The sequence below is a fragment of the Dreissena polymorpha genome, chromosome 1 (assembly GCF_020536995.1).
Source record: "Dreissena polymorpha isolate Duluth1 chromosome 1, UMN_Dpol_1.0, whole genome shotgun sequence".
In the NCBI taxonomy this organism is placed as follows: Eukaryota; Metazoa; Mollusca; class Bivalvia; order Myida; family Dreissenidae; genus Dreissena; species Dreissena polymorpha.
In genome coordinates, this window is record NC_068355.1 from 180,577,648 (window position 1) to 180,596,942 (window position 19,295).

The 19,295-nt window shown below is 36.5% G+C and overlaps 1 protein-coding gene and 2 long non-coding RNA genes across 3 annotated transcripts; all 3 read left to right on the forward strand.

Moving 5' to 3' along the window:
* The first annotated feature begins 1,018 nt into the window (after positions 1 to 1,018).
* On the forward strand, positions 1,019 to 3,309 carry LOC127864031 (uncharacterized). The gene is made up of 3 exons (XR_008041391.1): positions 1,019 to 1,171; positions 1,847 to 1,974; positions 3,156 to 3,309. It is a non-coding gene; the product is annotated as an uncharacterized LOC127864031 (long non-coding RNA).
* Positions 3,310 to 7,881: 4,572 nt separating this feature from the next.
* LOC127863916 (uncharacterized) lies at positions 7,882 to 11,814 on the forward strand. Its single transcript, XM_052403605.1, has 5 exons — positions 7,882 to 7,976; positions 8,760 to 8,877; positions 10,087 to 10,235; positions 10,632 to 10,785; positions 11,044 to 11,814. Exons 2-4 carry the CDS (start codon positions 8,760 to 8,762, stop codon positions 10,749 to 10,751), a joined length of 387 nt encoding a protein of 128 aa, XP_052259565.1. The 5' UTR covers positions 7,882 to 7,976; the 3' UTR covers positions 10,752 to 10,785; positions 11,044 to 11,814.
* Positions 11,815 to 14,215: 2,401 nt separating this feature from the next.
* On the forward strand, positions 14,216 to 15,385 carry LOC127864053 (uncharacterized). Its single transcript, XR_008041410.1, has 3 exons — positions 14,216 to 14,346; positions 14,764 to 14,916; positions 15,258 to 15,385. It is a non-coding gene; the product is annotated as an uncharacterized LOC127864053 (long non-coding RNA).
* The last annotated feature ends 3,910 nt before the right edge of the window (positions 15,386 to 19,295 follow it).

Here is a 19,295-nt window from a genome sequence, read left to right on the forward strand (position 1 = left end):
AAAATATAATTAAGTTGGACCAATGTAGGTTTGTTAAAGGAGCAATTTCGGAAACGTTTCAGAGCACAGTATCAGCGACATGCATTAAGAAATTAAAAGTAAAAGGCACGAATTGATAGGTATGAAATTTCTGTTCAGATTTTTAATGTACTTCTTGACAGATTTTCGTATTAACGTAAAATATAATTAAATTGAATAAGTAACAAAATTATAAGATATGGGACTTTTTAAAAGCATAAACACAAAGAAAAGATAAAATAAGATCGTGCCGTGTGGATCGAACATAAAGGAAAAACTGACTCTGTACTTCTGAATCACGAATGCTTGTGAAACTATTACGTAGTTTAAACCATATGTCGGTGACACGTTGTTTTGCTTCGACTAACAGCGATTTAAACGCTTTGTAATTTTTGTACCAATAAACAAGCATATACGTTAACTATTTTAATCAAGTTGGGAGATATATCTTGCCTGTTTGAATATTATGAAAACTAACTTTTTAAATAACTGATTTTTTCATTTTTTTTCATTTTTTATTTAAATCCTCATTTCGCCACTTTGAAAAAAATCATTAAATAAATCTATATTAACAATAACCATATTATCTTTCAAAATCATAAAAAAAAAACGTCATGACTAGCAAGCAATCGTCATTTTGTCAGAAGATATATTTTAACGTAAAAAAAAGGAATTTCACAAGGATGTCCACTTTCCCTTCTATTAATTATATGCATCGTTCTAGAAAACTGGGCTTGTGCGTGAAGTGTTCACCCAGATTAGACTATGCAGTTCGCACAGGATAAAAAGGGACGCTACTTACTGCCTAAACATAATTCTCGTGAAGAAGAGAATTAATGTTATCGTCTCTGATATGTCAGTGCGGACAGCACAGGCTAACATGTGACGACAATTGACGCGGATGCTTTAAACCCTGTTTTCCCAGAGCAAGGCTCATATACGTATTGCCCATTTAAATTACAGTTAATTGTTTAACTACAGCCCCCAGTAATAACCTTACTACCCTCTACCGGAACTTCCATCAACGATGGTTTGCAGGCGGCCGCGGCGACCATCCATACGTTCAACGTCACCGACAGCGAGGACGTTGTCACGTGCTCCACACGAGCGCCGGAATCCACCTTTTTTGAATTGGTAGCCGCAACTAGCCCTGGTACATGGTTTCACAATTACCCCCCACCTTTTAATCGCTTTTTATTAACAGTGTTAACTAATTCTAGTTTGTCGGCATTAAATTTCTTGTGGTATAAAAAACGACATGAAAATGAGCGGATTTTTAATTTCCAAACAAAAACATAAGTCGGACTGTGGAATCGTATATTCGTAACTAAACCACGAAATCAACGATAATTCATGAGTTTCCTTGGCATGCGCGTTGTGTAAAAATGACGTCTCTATAAAAAAAGGGGGCAAAATACCCGAGCGGTTTACGAAAAACAAGATTTTCGTTTTTTTTAGTAGCATAATAATTTTTGCCATTGCTCTTGATGATTCCAATCGGTTTAGAATATCGATACTTATTAAAGGTTTTGTTATAAAATCGGAATATGACCTTTAATACTGATTTTTCAGTAATTGCTAATTAACAGAAACGTCGATCAGAGCCACCGTTTTGTTTTCTATAGTCATTTGTTTAGTGATATAAAGTTGCTTGGATTGCCTTGTCAGTATGCAATAATATGCTCTCTTTTCCTACTGAAATATAAGCCAAACGTTTTCAACACAGATTTAAACAGTTCGTTAAATTCGTGATAACTATATATGATGCGTATAATATTCACAAACAATGTCTGTAATGAAAATGAAATAAAACCACGTTTCTTTTCAGCGTTCAGTATCCGCGTGAAAGCAGGAGTGACGTTGGCTGCAGCTGTCAGTCCGTACGTCATGAACGTTGATTGCACAGATGCCGTAACCGCCGTCAGTTCAACGTTTACCCAGCCAGTCCTTGATAAAGTACGTAATGCTGTTGTGGTATCGAAAACAAAATTGAGTATCCATTGATGTTTGTATAAAATTTAAGAGAATTACATAAGAATTACAAAACTGAAAAATATTTGAAAATTAGTTAAACTTTAGTGAAGTTATGCCAATTTGAACATTAAAAAAAATATTGTTTTTTATCCGTGAAATCTTCAAAAATACAATACAAATATCTTACATTGCTGAGCATGTTTTTCCAGCTGAAAACATGATAGTCCTTAAACATGTTATGAAGATTTACAAACATTTCATGCGCAACACTGTCAGGAGGGGAGCTATATTTTAAATTAACAGGACCTAGTTGTTCTCAGGCCTCAATAAAATGAAGCTATGATTTTTGTTTAGTCACTATATACAGAGCAGGTAATCACGGGATAGTCAAGATGACTACGTCCATGCCAAGACAGTTATTTTTTGGCGTCTTATACCCTTTATTACATTAATTATTTTTTAAATGACGCTCACTATTCAGCCATATCAGCAAAATGTTTTGCGTTTCATATTAAAATTCGCTGTATATCTTGACTTTACAACAGGCGATTTCCTTAGTGGAGCTGTAATTAGGTCATCCCGCTAAGTTATATGTTTGAGCCGAGATCTAGGAAAATGTGATTTAATGCATGTGCGTAAAGTTTCGTCACATATAAGCCTTTGCCGTCCGCACATGCTAATCGGGCACTACATTTTCGCCCCAAACTGGAATTTTGCTCAGAAGAGACGGCATTTTTAAAGAAGATTACAATAAAGGCGGAAAGTGTCTTCCTTGATTATCCTTGTACGACACTCTACGCACATGCGTTAAGTGGATTTTCCCAGAGCGTGATTCGTGTGTTGCATTTAGGGTTTTATGCTTTCCAGTGGTTTATAGAGAAATATCAGTCAATTAAAAATGACAATGCACTGTTTAAAACAGTGAAAGTTACAGTGAAATAACGTTATTGTTTATATGTCGTGATGCCATTATTTTAGAGTAATTCTCCAGGTTAAATACCAAAAAAGTCATTTGTAAGCATAAAATAAAATTTAATTGCTTTGCTGGAAAATCGATTTAAATTCACTCGTGATCATATATTTGTTTATGTGATCAAGCCTGAATTAAAATCCATATTCTACCAGATCCACCAAATATCCTCTATTTCTTTTATTCCGAGTAGCCGCCGACATTTGTATCTGGGATTCCTGGGAATTCCCCTGACGTCTCAGACGACAACGTGATTGCGACGTCACTGGGAAAGTTCACAACTACGGACCCTGATACCACGTGTTCTGTGACGTTACCTGTGACAACCGTTTATGAGATCAGAAAAGTGGCGTCACCGACCGATCCTTAGAAACCGGGTAACAATTTAGAAAAAAATAAATGGGCCGCGCTCTGTGAGAAAGGGGTTTAATGCATGTGCGGAAAGTTTCATCCCATATTAGCCTGTGCAGTATGTATCAGAAACGACACTTATCGCTTTTATGATATTTTTCGTTTACAAAAAGTCTCTTCTTAGCAAAAATTCCAGTTTAGGCGGAAAGTGTTTGCCGGATTAGCCTATGCGGACTGCACAGGCTTATCTGGGAAGAAACTTTGCGCACATTAAACCCCATTTTCACAGAGCGGTTCGCTTAATGTTTTTTTAAGGGAGGCGCCGTAACAAACATACCACATAAGTAAAAATACCACATAAGTACACATACCACATAAGTAAACATAACACATATGTAAACATAAAGCATAAGTTAACATAACACATAACTAAACATAACACATAAGTAAACATGACACATAGGTAAACATAGCACATACGAGCTTCGTTCTTGGAAAACGGGGCTTAATGCATCTGCGTAAAAGGTCGTCTCAGATAAGCCTGTGCATTCCGCGTACGCTCAGACGACATTTTCCGCTTTGAAATATTATTGCGTGAAGGCTTAAATCTAGAACCATAGTTTTACAGAGTTTGAAGTGTGGATCAGTAACGCCGTTACCCAGGCGTCTATCGACTTCAATGACCCGCCTGTTTCCCTTACGTTAACAATCAAGTGCACTGACAGGAACGTTCTTAATGACATCACGGGGACGTTTAACGTCAACATTGTCGACTCAGTAAGTTGCGTTCACGTTATTATAGGGTATGGGAATCCTGATGAATTGCTTGGAAAGCACTAAACTATTTGTATAAATTTAAAAACTCTTTGAAAAACGACCAGCCCTGATGGTTTAAAATGCACTTTCAAAAACTGCTGTACATCGTTATATATGTTTATTTAAACAGTGACACTTCGACTCGATTGTTTTTCACTTGAACCCATGCACGCAATTGCGCGTAAGCCTGCCGGCACACCTTTTATGTTGTTTGCTTTGGAGTTTAACAACGTTGTGTTTGAAAAAATGAGCCTCGCTCTGAGAAGACCGGGTTAAATGCATGGGATTTTCAAAGTGTCATTCCATATTAGCATAGGCGGAAAGTGTCGTTCCTGATTGCTTGGGAAGCTCCGGCTTTCCCAGATGTTTGTTTCATATATTGGACATGTGGTCTTTGAATATTAATAACAATTATTGACTTGACGTGTAATTTTGTCTCGCTTAAAATTCACCGAAAACCCGTGTCGAATGGAAACTAGTAACATAAAATATTCCAAAGTGATGACGTAATATCCTGTGAAATGATTATATTATTTGACTTCAGCCGCCGGTTGTCACCGCACTGCCTGCGACCGGAACTAACATTTTCAACGGTCTTAAGCACGCCACCGAGACCCTTCACACGTTCAGCGTCACCGATAGCGACAACGCCGTTAACTGCTCTGCAAGAGTGCCGGAAAACGCCCTTTTTGAAGTGATTGCTGGTGTCGCATCAAGTAATAAACTGGAAAAAATAATAAAAAATTAAGCCTCGCTCTTGGGAAACTGGTTTTAATGCAAATGCGCTGAATGTCGTCCCTGAAAACTGTGTTTAATGCATATGCGCTGAATGTCGTCCCTGAGCGGACCCAGGCCAACAAAGGAACGACACTTTTCGCTTTTATAGGTTGTTTTTGTTTTTATGAACTTTACACGACAATCCAGCTTAAGCGGAAAATGTCGTCCCTGATTAGCCTGTGTCGAATGCACATGATAATCTGGACGACACTACGCAGATGCATTTAGCCTAGTTTTCAATGAACGAGGCTCATGAAGTTTAAGTTTTATATGATACTAATGTTTCATTGGCTAAGTCAGTTCACGTCGAGGCGCCATTTTTTATTATTATACCTCACTTTTATTTACAATGCTAAACTCCCATAGGCCATCGTGACATAGAAATACTGTCAGACCCAGCGGGAAGAAATTTACTGTCCAAAATATACTGTATCCCGCTGCCATAGCAATCAAGTGCCACCAGCGGGAAAAAATTTACTGACAAAAAAATACTGTATCCCGCTGCCTTAGCAATCACGTGCGGAATGTTCGCAAATTATACTGTCCCATTCGCGCATGCGCAGTACGCAGATTTGCGTGTCCGTTGCATTTGGGTAATTAAAATATCGATTTCAGCTGAAACTGTGCTCTATAATAGATAAATGCCATTTTTAAGCTTTGACAGGAGTCAAAAAGAAAATCAATTTAGTATAAACGGCACGCTTACCTCAAAGGCAACTTTAATCAATGTTAATAACAATAAAGTTACAACGATATACACTTCCAGACTCTGTTCTTAAGGTGTTATGCATGACAAACACACAATCCGAAATACGTTTTGGATTCGTTCGATGCTTTAAACAAATATTTTACTGTAATTAAAAAACAACACCACGTCTATATTGTTGTCCCAAAATGTTTCGTCACCGAAATGACGTCACACAAGTACGTCATAAATTGCGTAATCAAGTGATGAAAATAAAATACGGAAAGCTGGTTCTGTAATAGATGTATATTTTTAAAGAAATAATTGACAACTAAGAAAATTGGTGGGATAAATTGATTACTAGGTCGGTGCCGAATAAAGCGAAGTTCATTTTGCTCTGCCCGTAAATCTGAACCACTCAACATATTAATGGTTGTTCATTGCTGAAACAAAATTCAATTATTGAATATTTAAATTGTTCATGGTTCATATAAATTGTTCATGTTTTAATAGTTTATTCGGTATAATAAAATAAATATTACATGTCTGACAGGGTGACAGTAAATTTGTCAACTTTCGGAAAAATACTGTCAACCTTGGCTTCGCCTCGGTTGACAGTATTTCCTCAAGTTGACAAATTTACTGTCACCCTGTCAGCCATGTAATATTTATATACTGTATGATATCACAGTAGCGTTTTTAATCATATCGTTATGTTGATATTAAAGTTGCCTGATATGATTTTTATATCCGGTTAGTTACTAGTAGGCGTTGTTTTATAATCAATAATATAATACTAGGGATCAACTTTTTAGTCATCTGTTTCAATAAAAAGGTAAAAACGATTCAAATTTAACAAAAAACAACAACAATTTGATACTAAGATGTAATATATTTTAAGCACAAATGCCATGAAAAAAAAACGTACCATACAAATGTAAAGCGCAAGTGCTAATGACGTTATGAATACATATATATTCTACCTAAAAAATCAACGTTCTAGCGATTATATTTTATTATCTGTTTAAAATGTGTTCATGGATGTATGATACACAGAAAAATAGGCTATTGTCCTATTGTTTTATAAAATATTATACTTGGCTCGAATATCCAAAGATAATATTATTATTTAAGCCTGATCTGATATATATTGCAATGCAAAAGGGCAGTAATAAATTATTATCTATACTTCTAGTCAACATTAGGTATATAGGTAAACATTAAATGACGTCATAAATGTTAACAAGATGACGTCATCAAATGCATTATACAGTACAGCTAATTGTCCGCTTAGTGCTTTAGGGGTCTTTACTTGGATTTCTGCATCAGCCCTAATAACTAACATTTATAGAGATAATTGCCAAAAAAAGAGGGTCAAATAATCAGAACATTTATGGATTAAGTGAGTTTAAATCAAGAACATCGGTTAAAAGACCCACAAATATGTTTGCTGTTAAATACGTGCAAACGTCGATCAGTCTTCTTAAAACCGAAGAACAAAATAAAATAAAAGCAATCATATGCTTTCTTATAGTAAATCTGTTATTCAATGTTTAATTTAAATAGAAGATATTTGTTGGATTCGGTGGATTATCGATTTTAATTCACGAGTAATCATAGAAAATAATATTTTCACGAGTGGCGCAGCCACGAGTGTGCGCCACTCGTGAAAAAATATAATTTCTATGGTCACAAGTGAAGTAAAATCGATATTCCTCCGAATCCAACAAATTTTCTTTTTATTTTATGCTTTTTAAAAAGTTTATATACATTGTTAAAGAGTTTAACTAATGAATTTCGCTGGGATAATGACGTCATTTTGTAAAAAAATAACGTCATTTCGCAGTAAACAGTGAAAATTATCGATAGTTTTCACTGTTAATTTTCACTGTTTGAAACAGTGAAATTATAGGTTTAACGCACTGATATTTCTCTATAAACCACCGGAAAGCATAAAATATATGTTGTTTCTTGTCGATGCAGTAGGATTATTTTACGCAATTTTCTTAGATTAAAACATTTTTAACACTGCGTGTGGACGCGCGCTTGCAAAACGGGGTTAAATGCATATTGTAAAAGTGTCTTCCCAGATTAGCCCGCCATTTTGCCTAAACTTTTGTAACTAAGGTGTCGACCCTGATTAGCTTGTTTGGACTGCACATGCTAATATAGGACGACACTTTACGCACATGCATTAAGCCCCGTTATCCCAGAGCGAGGCTCGTGTCAATATAACACATCGCTTGCACGTTTTCGGGGTTTACAATTCAGGTAAAGGCGGGGGTAACGCTAAGAGCAGCGAACGGATCTTACGTCATCAACGTCGACTGCTCAGATGGCGACAATGACGTCACTGCGACGTTCACACAACCAGTGATTGATACGGTAGGTTGTCCAACATGCTAAAATTAACTGGATTAGCCGTAAACCGATCAAACATTCCGGTATATACGCCTTCAATAATAGATGTTCAAGTAAATGTGGTTACACCGAAACCAAACGATACCAAACAGTCATCCCAGCTAATGTGCCTTCAATAATAGATATTCAAATGAATGTAGTTATACTAGACCCAAATGATAACAAAACAAGAAATCATATATATAAACTATACATTTGTCACTGAAAACAAATTTAAGGATGAGTAAATCGAAATGGTTTTGTTTCTTTGTCCAGGTTTTTTTCTGCGTGCAACTTTTCTTCCTTTTTTCTTGCATTTCTCTGCATTTTTTTCCAGAAATGTATATGAGGATTACACGAATATATAACTACCAATTGTACTTTTGTTCATTACATGCTATATTGTATTGTAGTATGTATTGGTACTGTTATGATATATTAATAAATAGTATGAATCCGTGTATGTTTATATGAATTTCTGAATAAAAGGTTTTAAAAAATCATCCCGGCAAATGTTGCCTCAACAATAAATATTCCCGCCTTTGTGGTTATTCCGGAACAAAATGTGAACCGGGAGTCATCGCGGTACAAGAGTCCTCAATAATAGATATTCACATAAATGCGCTTATATTAACCAAACGAAAACCCCAAAAGGACGCCTGGCCGTTAAATTGATTTCTTATTGTCCTTCTGTTTTGGCAGCCGCCGAGTTTTGTATCCGGGATCCCCGGAAGTTCCCCTAACGTATCTGACTCCACTGTCACACAGATGTTACTCGGGAAGTTTACAACTACCGACCCGGATACGGCGTGTTCTGTGACGTCACCATCCACCACCGTGTATGAGATCAGAAATGTGACGTCACCGGTGAATGTTTCTCAACCAGGTGAATAATCATTAGAAACATTAGTGCTCCGTGTTTTGCATGTGAGCTTTTTTATCTTTTTTTGCACAACTAAAATGCTAAGAATAAAGTTTCCTCGTAGCGGAGTATGAAGAATGTCGGTCTGCTCACGAACAATCTCAAATCCCAGATAAACAGATAATCACTTGATAGTTAAAGTTACGACGTTCATAATCCCAGCTATAACAGAGGGGGTAATCACTTGATAGTAAAAGTGGCGACGTTCATAATCCCAGCTATAACAGAGGGGGTAATCACTTGATAGTAAAAGTGGCAACGTTCATAATCCCAGCTATAACAGAGGGGGTAATCACTTGATAGTAAAAGTGGCGACGTTCTTGTCGAGACACTTATTTTTTGCCGCTATGGACTTCGCCATCTTGACTATCACGCGATTTCCCCCTTTGATAAGAATACGCACATATTTCTATGCAAACTCAGGATTGAGTCGTACTAGCAACTCAAAAAAGCTTTTATGAACACCAATAATTAATAAATAAATAACTAAATAAATAAATAAAATAAAATGAATGAATAAATAATACATTAATTAAGAATAACACTCTAAGTTGAGTCAGATCATTGGCTTAAGTATGCTTATATTCCTGATACAAAGCTTTTATAAATTTACAAAACTCTTGCTTATTGGGAGCCATTTACTATTTACGAAAGTATCGCTGTTGAAAATTGATAAAGTCTAGTAGTGTCGTTAAACGGTCACTTCATTGTGCTTTTTTGGGACGTGAGTACGTTACCAAATAGAAGCGCCAAAAAGGTTTCGATAGGGAGAATAAGTGAATTTTTGTCTGACGAAACAACTAGGCATGTGCTTAAAGTATTGTCCTATTTTTTAGATGCATTAATCGCCCCTGATTAGCCTGTCTAGTCTAAAAGGGCTAATCCGGAACGACGATTTCCTCTTTAATGGAAGTCAGAATAGTTATATCACTTTAAGGTTGCTAATACTCTGTGCATGAATTGAACATAATACCAGTATTATTTGTTTTTAATATGATACTGTAATTGAAACAATTAAACGCTTCGATCTTTGAAAATCTTCGTTTTTCATAAGCTATTGAAAGTATGTGTGACAAGTGTGATTATTTGTATTTTTTTTAATGTCTCTTTTTTCGATGAAATACTCTCGTTATGCGCACAAGCAAATGCTTTTTTGTGCTGTTTAATTCCTAGAATTTGAAGTCAGGATCTCTAGCACCGTGACTGAAGCTGCCATCGACTTCAACGACCAGGCCGTGCCGTTGACGTTAACGATACGGTGTACTGACGGCAACCCCGTCAACGTCATCACCGGGACTTTCAACGTCAATATCGTTGATGAGGTACGTCTGTAGGATACCGGAATCGTGGTTGACCTTAAAATGACTTTTTCATTCAAAGTTTGCTTAAATGACGGTTTTCAAAATAATTGTTATAGATTCTAAGAAGAATTTTACTATATGTTTAAAGGAGATATTGTTTCATTTATGGCTATTCATCACGCGTAATTGGAAAAATAATGACAGATTTTGTAACGCTTTTTTTTCTCGAGAATGCGCAATAACTTATCAAAAAAGCGTTTTTCTTCTCATATTTTCTTCAGCAAGCCTAACAAAGTGGTAACGCTTCATCTTTTGCTTCCAGAGGTCTCTTTATTTAATCTCGGGGAAAGCAATACACGGTTATAAACCATTTTGCAATTGTACATGAAATTTATTTTAAAATCCATTTCCTCGTAGGACCCAGTTCTAACGTCGTTTCCTATGACGTCATATCAATTCCTAGAAGACACTTCCGTTTCCGCTCTGGAGCTAAACTCATTCAGCCTTAAAGATTCTGATGACGTCATATCTGCTTGATGTCATCTGTCAAATCTGAAAATCAACGTCAAAGGTCAAACGTTATAAAAATATAAATATATAGTAAATAAATAAATAAATAAATAAATAAATAAATAAATAAATAATTAAAAGTAAATAAATATAAAGATATGAAGATTGGCAAACAATCGATGAATGTTTATGATGGTGTCACTACCCTGCGGGTGTTTGCTTTTTTCAACATTCAGTGTCGGTCTTATTGCGTTAAAGCAGGCATGAAAACGTGATACAATTTATATGAACAATCGCTTGTTTTTTTCCCTTGTTTTAGCGTTTCAGATTTGGTACAAGGGACGCCCGCGAGCGTCCTTGAACTATGACGTCACGCCCGTTCATAACATCGGGATTATTTGCGACGACGGCAAAGTCTTTAGCGCGAGATATTATTACGCAGTGGATCTGGAAAACAACGTAAGTAATCCAAGACGAAGAACAGCCCAACTGTATGTCTGTCATGGATTATACTTGGTATACTAACAAAGAGGAAATTACGCCCCTCCCATTTTCCACCATTGGTCAAAGGTAATTTCACTGTAACTTAAAATAAAACAAAGCCTAATAGTGTTTTTATAAATTAAAAAAAGTACGACAGGAATTATCGAGTAAAGAAAACGTCGCGCTATATGCATGTCGGTCAATCTGTATCCAACCATATTCATCTGCCATATTCAACCGTCATGTTAAATGTTCAGTATTACTGTCTCCTCACAAATATCATAATTACACAACAATATTCGAATCTGAAACAATTTATTTTAATCTTGTCAATTTCCCAAAACGTAAAAAGGTCCCTTTAAACCCCGTTTTCTAATCGAACCAGCTCATTTCATTAAATGTGTCATGTTCTGAGAAAATCGGGCTTAATCAAGTTAATGCATGTGCATAAAGTGTCGTCACAGATTGGCCTGTGCAGTCCGCACAGGCTAATCAGGGACGACACTTTCCGCCTTAACTGGATTTTTGAGTAGAAACTGCAGAAAGTAGCCTTTGCGGACTGCACAGGCTAATCTTGGACGACACTTTACGCACATGATTTAAGCCCAGTTTTCTCAGAACAAGACTCAAAAAATTAGTGTCTGTTTCTCTTTCAGCCTCCGGTGTTAGTTAACCTTCCTGCGGTTACTTTACGTCAATAGCGGAGTCAGTGACGTCTAAAACATTGCTATATTCTCTCACAGTATCGGACCTAGGCGGTATGTGTAACATTGTGATTTTTAATTTCACAAACCATTTGCCTGATGTGGAAATATAGATCTATTAATTGTCGAAATATGCAATATGCTATAAACTCGGGTTTATTTAAGAATTTTAATAATTGCTTGGATAAAACTATTAATATATGGATGATGAAGTCATTGTTTACACGACGCCACAGCTTGTGGTTTAGGGTTTCTCAACCTCCACGCAGAGATTTGACTGGAACCCTCATAGCTGGTTCAAACCCTTGCCTTTATAACCGACCACGTGATGAAAGCCTAGCCACGTGGTACAATAGTTTTACCGTTGTTATATTTACTTTTTTTAATTAAGGCAATTTTTTTTTATTAACCTAAACTTAAACACTATTTTCAAAATATAAATGAAAATAATATAATTTTTCATAGTATAATATTTAAAAAAAATCCTACCAAATCTGGTAGGATTTTCTTGTTTTGTCAGAGATGGCATGTTAGAGCAAGGAACCACAACTCTGCGTGGAGATTGGGTGTTTCTATTCCTCTTTGAATATACGTATCTTTATTCAATCTTAAAGGGAACTATTCGCAGTTTGGTAAATTAACAAAATTAAAAAAAAAAATGTTTCAGATTCGCAAATTTTCGGTTTATTTATGATATTTGTGAGGAAACAGTATTACTGAACATTTGCCATGGTCTAATATAGCCATTATATGCATCTTTTGACGATTTAAAAACCTAAAAATTATAAAGCGCGAAACGATTGAATAATTTGTTGTTGTCGTTTAAATTTGTGAAACTACGAATATTGCTTATATAACGTATAAAATACGCATGTAATGTATGCTTGGCAGGATAGGTAAGTTTGCTAATACGTTTTTACTTCAGGAATTCGGGGGTCACTGGTTCGAGCCCTGCTGCGTGCTACTTTTTTGTTTTTTCCTTTTTTAATTTTTATTTTTGATTTTTTACTGGAGCTTTTAAAATTTCAGGTTTACATTTATCAATATAAAGTATTTGATTACAAACTTCAAAACATGCCAAAATCTGTGAAAAGGCCCCTTTAACACTACACACATTTGATCAAAATGAGTATCGTATTTTTACATATAATTATTAGTCGCCCGCATGGTCCATTTTGCCCCGCATTAATTTTTAAAGCAGAGTTTTTATTTCTATTCGTTATATTTTGGTAAACCCTACATATTTTACGACACATACTGTTTATTGTTCTTTAAACTGTTATTAATGTTAAATGACACCATCTAATAAGCTGTATGCGCTTGGTAGATGATCAGCAAATACTTACACAATGACTTTTGTTATTTTGCACCTTACGCTCACCTCTAATATCGCAAATTAAATACCACTGTACTTGTATTGCGCTCGATCGCTCACAAGTTTGGGAAGACTATTCCGTCGATCAATTGCTCAATGTATTGTTACTAAACCCAATGCGTTCTATGTTTCTAGCAAAAGTGTGATATTTTTATTTTTTTAATTACACTTTCTTCGGATTATTTTCGTCAAATTAAGTTGTATCAAAATGTTGTTTATGTGTAAAAAGATAATTGCGTCAATAGAAAATCACACTTTGTCAACAAAACGTAACGCTACGAAGGTGGATTTCTTCTTTTTTTGTACTCAAAGGGTAAAACTATGTCGTTTTAATATAAAAAATTACGTCTAAGATCTTCTTTATGTTTATTTCAAGTTCCACCATGTTACTTGAGCGATACTGCGTTTGCCGCGGGCATTCTACCCTTGGAGCAAAGTACTGTGATACCGCAAAATACTCGTACGTGACGTCACCATTTACGTCATTGATATATATATATATATATATAGGGTATTTGTTGGATTTGGGAAATATCGATTTTAATTCACGAGTGATCAATAAAAATATTGTTTTCTATGATCATGAGTGAATAAAAATCAATTTTCACAGAATGCAACGAATTTTATTTTTACTTTATGCAATTTACAAATTATTATATTTGTAAAATATTACACACGCTATTTGTAAAAAAAATAGTTCCGGTAAAACAATATAAATGTCACTTTAATGATAGCGTGTGTTGATCTTATCACTTTAATCATAAGGGATAGAAACGATGCCTTATTTGTGTGTGTGTATGTTTATTTTGTGTACCGGTAGTTTGTGCATATTTTATAACTTACGAGAGTACTTAAGAGTACCCGGGTTACTTTTAAGTAGGACATGCGCCGACAACGACCAATTTAGCAGTGTTTGCATCTCCATGCAGAGTACCTGGTGTACGCCCATAATCCGGGCGGATTCGATTTCAAAAGTTCCGGAGCCGTGAACGCCGAGAACACGTGCGGCGACTCCGTGTCCAACGTCAGAGAGACGCTGATTGTGAACATCATCAATACGGTACGTCAAGGGCCTCTTTTTCATTGCTCTAGAGAAACAGAAGTGTGCATGTTAAAGCCTTTTAAAGTTTGTCATATGCTAGGTTTAAGTTCTAAGTAAGGTGAGATGTTAATTGCATTCTCATTGGTGAATATGTTAACTGAGATGTGGCTACATTGCAAGGAAGTAATGTTTGTCAATAAATGCTATTTAATAAATGTTTCTATGAATTGAACGCGGTTGCACTATTCGTAAATAATAATTATTCAAATAAAAATTATCGACCAGAACCAACTCATATCTTTTATATGTATCTCGCTCTGGGAAAACGGGGTCATCTCTGAAAGAAATCCACCTTATGAAGAAAGTTTCGTCACAGATTAGCCTGTGCGGACTGCACATGCGTATCTGGGATGACGTTTTACGCTTTTTCCGTAGGCACCGTTGATTACTAATCCTTGGGGTTCCAGTGACGTCGCCGAGGACGTCAGCGGAACGTTGACGTTAAAGACGTTGGATTTGTTACTTTCGATAAGTCTGATGCCACCTGCTCAATGACGAGCGCTGACGGAGGACCATTCGCCGTCACTGGTAAGTTCATGATCTCTCGTATTAGTGTAGAATCATTATTTTTTGTAGGGTATTAATTTTCTTTGATTTCTTGGGTCGATCGATTTACGATTTTAACACAAACACATCTGAAAATATACGACGCGTTTTCCTCATGCGTTTCCCAAATTCATTATTCCATGAATTGCGCTTTTATGGTATTTATTTGTTTTGTTTAAAAATCCAGTTCAGGTGGACAGTGTCGTCCCTGATAAGCCTGTGGGAACTGCATAGGCTGATCTGAGATGACGCTTTAGCACGTGCATTAAGTCCAGTTTTCGCAGAATAAGACGTATATAAGCTCACGCACAGACGTCTTTCAGGCAACCAAATCGTAAAGACGGCTGGAGCTCTGGACATTGAGACAAAGGCAACGTATAATCTTGACGTCACGTGCACTGACGACCTTCTTCAAACCACGGATACTTACGTCGTCAAAGTCCAAAACGTCGTGAGTAACGTTGATATTAACGTATTGAGTAACGTTGATATTTACGTGTTGAGTAAATCTTGATATTTACGTCGTGAGTAGCGTTGATATTTACGTCGTGAATAACGTTGATATTTACGTCGTAAGAAACGTTGATATTTACGTCGCGATTAACGTTGATTTGTACATCCTCACATGAGCGTCTTTCTGATAAAATTGGTTTTAATGCATGCGCATTAAGTGTCGTTCAAGATTAGACAGTGCCTGTGCACGAAACGACACTTCAAGCAAATACATTTACCCATTTATGCCTAGTGGACTCTCCCATCCTTCTAAATTGGATCAATTTATTTCCAAAAATAGGGATGTCGAGTATATTTATTTCTATATTTAGAATGTTTCATACAGAAATTCCTTTAAGCAAACAGTGCAGACCCAGATGAGACGCCGCATCAAGCGGCGTCTCATCTGGGTCTACGCTGTTTGCCAATGCCTTTATAAAGACTCTAGGCATAAATGGGTTTAGTCAAGTTCCAAACGAAACCCAATGTATACTGTATCATTTAAGGGTCCAAAGATAAAACGTTTGCCGACGGCGTCTACTCTGGACGAGTGGCAGACTGCGGAAAAGCTACTCACGACGTTAACGTTAGCGGAGGACGCGGCTGACTGCGTTTAAACGTCACCGACGTATAACGAGTTTAACGTCAAATACGAGCCCGCCACAAAAGTTTTAAAACAGTATATACATATTTATTTTGGCTCTACTGCATAAAACACCTAAGGCTAAATTAAACGCTATTGAGTTTGTTTTCTGCGTAACTTGGTGTCTCTGAGACTGGGGATCAAAAGAAAGCTTCCGCAGTGGTATTCGAACCCATGACCTCTCAGTCGCTAAGCGGACACAATATCCATTACGCCACGTCCATCTATACATACAGGATAGGCTTACATTTTTCTTCTATCTTTAGAAACATTGATGAACATAATTTCAGTATAAACAGTATTTTTATGTCGTCAGTTTACGTTATAAGTATTACCTTTCAGTAATTATCATATTCTTGCATCTAGTGACGTCATTCAAGTTCTACTTATTTAAACAACTTCTTTATGACGCCATATCCACTATTTTCAGTATGTATAATATTAAAATCGCCAAAAGACATAATTGAAGTATATTTATAGAACAGAATAGGACAGTTTATTTGATGTAAGCATCAGTAACTTGCATGTACAAAAACAAACATGCGTTTGCAGATAATACAAAACATACATTCTTTTGAAGACATGCCAGTTCATTAAAATAAATAAACATGTTTTCTTGAGAATGTCCCATATTTATGACGTCTTTACGACTGCACGATTTCTTTTAGTATGGGTGATCTACTACGTCAGCGAGGCGGTTGCGGGGCGGTCGCTTAGCTACGACACGAACCCCTTTTACAATCTGCACATTGAGTACAGCGACGCCGCGGGGGTCAAAGGGGCGGAGAAGATTTTCACCGTCCATATTAACGATAACAAAGCACCGACGAGCGACAACCTTAGCAGTAAGCCGAACAACATATGCTTGATTAAGGACGCCTTGCGAGAATTCTTCAGCGTTATTTAGATACTTTAAAAATAAATTCTAGTATTACTTATATAGTATTGTATCAACTTTGATCCATCTTTGTATTGCGCATTATGTCTTTTTGTTTGCCAAACGACGTTACTTTACTGTATTACGTTGACGTCACTTCTTGTGTTTATGCTTCGAATCATACTACTGATGACAGCAATGGCCGAAACATGATTTATGTTTAAGATATCCAAAAAAAAACGTGTTTGTTAAAATTAAAACGTGTTTATGAAATTTATTGATTTAATATAATTCCTTTAGTCTCCCGATATAACGTCTTACGGTTTGTTTTAATTAAAATCGTTTAAACAGCTTTGTGTGCCTTATACGATATGGTAATCACGTGACAAAAAAAGATGGTGACGTCCATGCCGAGACAGGTATTTTTCGCCGTTTTATACGCTTTAATACTTGTATTATTTGTTTAAATGCCGCTCACTTTCCTACCATATCAGCAAGAGGGCAGGAGCTGTAATTTTGTGACCCGCTAAGACATTTCACAGCGTAAAGTCGATGTATAGCGCGAATATTGATACGTTATTCACGCTTATCCATTTATTGCCGATATGGCTGGAAAGTGAGGGACATTTTAACAATTAACAAACGTAATAAATGGTATCCTACGGAATCCGGATAATGCCATCTACTAGTATAATCTCGCCCTTCTTTCAGCTAAGGCGACACTAGACACACAAAGTGATACACGATATTTTGCGCGACAGTCTCGGTGACGCACGATATATTAAACACGATATATCGCGTTTGTGTAGGTAGTCCAAAAGGCAATATATCGTGTTAAATATATCGTGCGTCGCCGCGACTGTCGCGAAAAATATCGTACGTTGCCGCGACTGGCGCGAAAAATATGGTGCGTTGCCGAGACTGTCGCGACAAAATATCGTGCGTCGCCGCGACTGTCGCGAAAAATATCGTGATTCGCTTCGTGTGTCGTGTTCAAAGGGCGACACTAGACACACGAAGCAATACACGATAGTTTGCGCGGCAGTCGCGGCGACGCACAATATTTGTACTGTTCAAAGGATTCCGTAGTATACGACATCGTAAACTACATGTCAAGGCATGAACGTCGCCATCATGTTTGTCACGTGATTATCCCATCTGCCTATATGAATAACATTTTATATTTGTGCAAGCAAAAGATGTTAGAATTTCTTATAACAAATTCTTTCTGAAATTTTCCATAGCAAACACATAAGATTTACCCAATGAGCTTTTTTATTTTTACCATGAGATTTCCTGTTTTACATAGTTTTACAGACATTGTATTTAATTATCCTCGCTCTAGGAGAACGTGTCTCAATGCATGTGTGTTTAGTGCTTTCCCGGAAAGGCCTGTGCAGTCCGCACAGCTTTATAAGGGACGACACTTTGCGCTGGCACCGGATTTGAAGTTCTTTAAACAAAAAACACAATAACAGCGGAAAGTGTCGTCCTTGATTAGCCTGTGTGAAGGACTAGTTTTATAGAATCAACCTTATTTTGGATCACGATGCCATTGAGTTGCTTTAAGAATCTTCAAACTGTTTTATTGAGTCTTCAAACGATTTTACCTGTCGTCATAGGGTTGCCTATTACAAAACTTAGCCTCGTCGCAAAAGACTTCAGCGCTACCGACACCGTGTTTACCGCTACCGGAAGTGACGTGGAAAACGATAACGTCATCTACAGTATGCTGTCCTGTACCCCGAATGCCACGTGCCCATTCATCATGTCTCCGAGTAGGTTGGTCAGTAAGCATTTTACGCGGAGTGAATCATTTACGCGGTAACGAAGTGTATAAAAGTTTCCGCCCTGTTATGGAAACGCCCCATAGTTGATCTAAGAGTGTGCTTTAGATTTAATAACCATAATAAGTGGTTCGATTCAAAAATTAGCTTTTGGGGAATACGAGTTAACATAAATGCACTGAATAATGTATCACAAAAAGCCATTCACTGTAAAAGTTTTTTTTTTTATTTTTTTTTAATGATTCCGTGGGTTGACCAATTTATTTTCGTCAGCACACAATTTCGTCATAAAAATGACTATTTCGTTTGCACATAAATTCTGTATTTTTTGAATTTGAAAAAATGCGTTCAACACAGCGACGCAATTTAATTTTTTTCCCCAAATCCAAAATCTACGATGTAAAGTGTCAATAAAAAGGTAATTTATTGAAGTATACACAATTACAACGGCGGTACTCTATAGTCTCCGCCTACTGAATTTGCTTAAATTGCTTTCTTTACTTTTTTGTGGTTCGGTAAAATTTGAAAATGTATTGTACTAATATTTATTATATTGCGTACA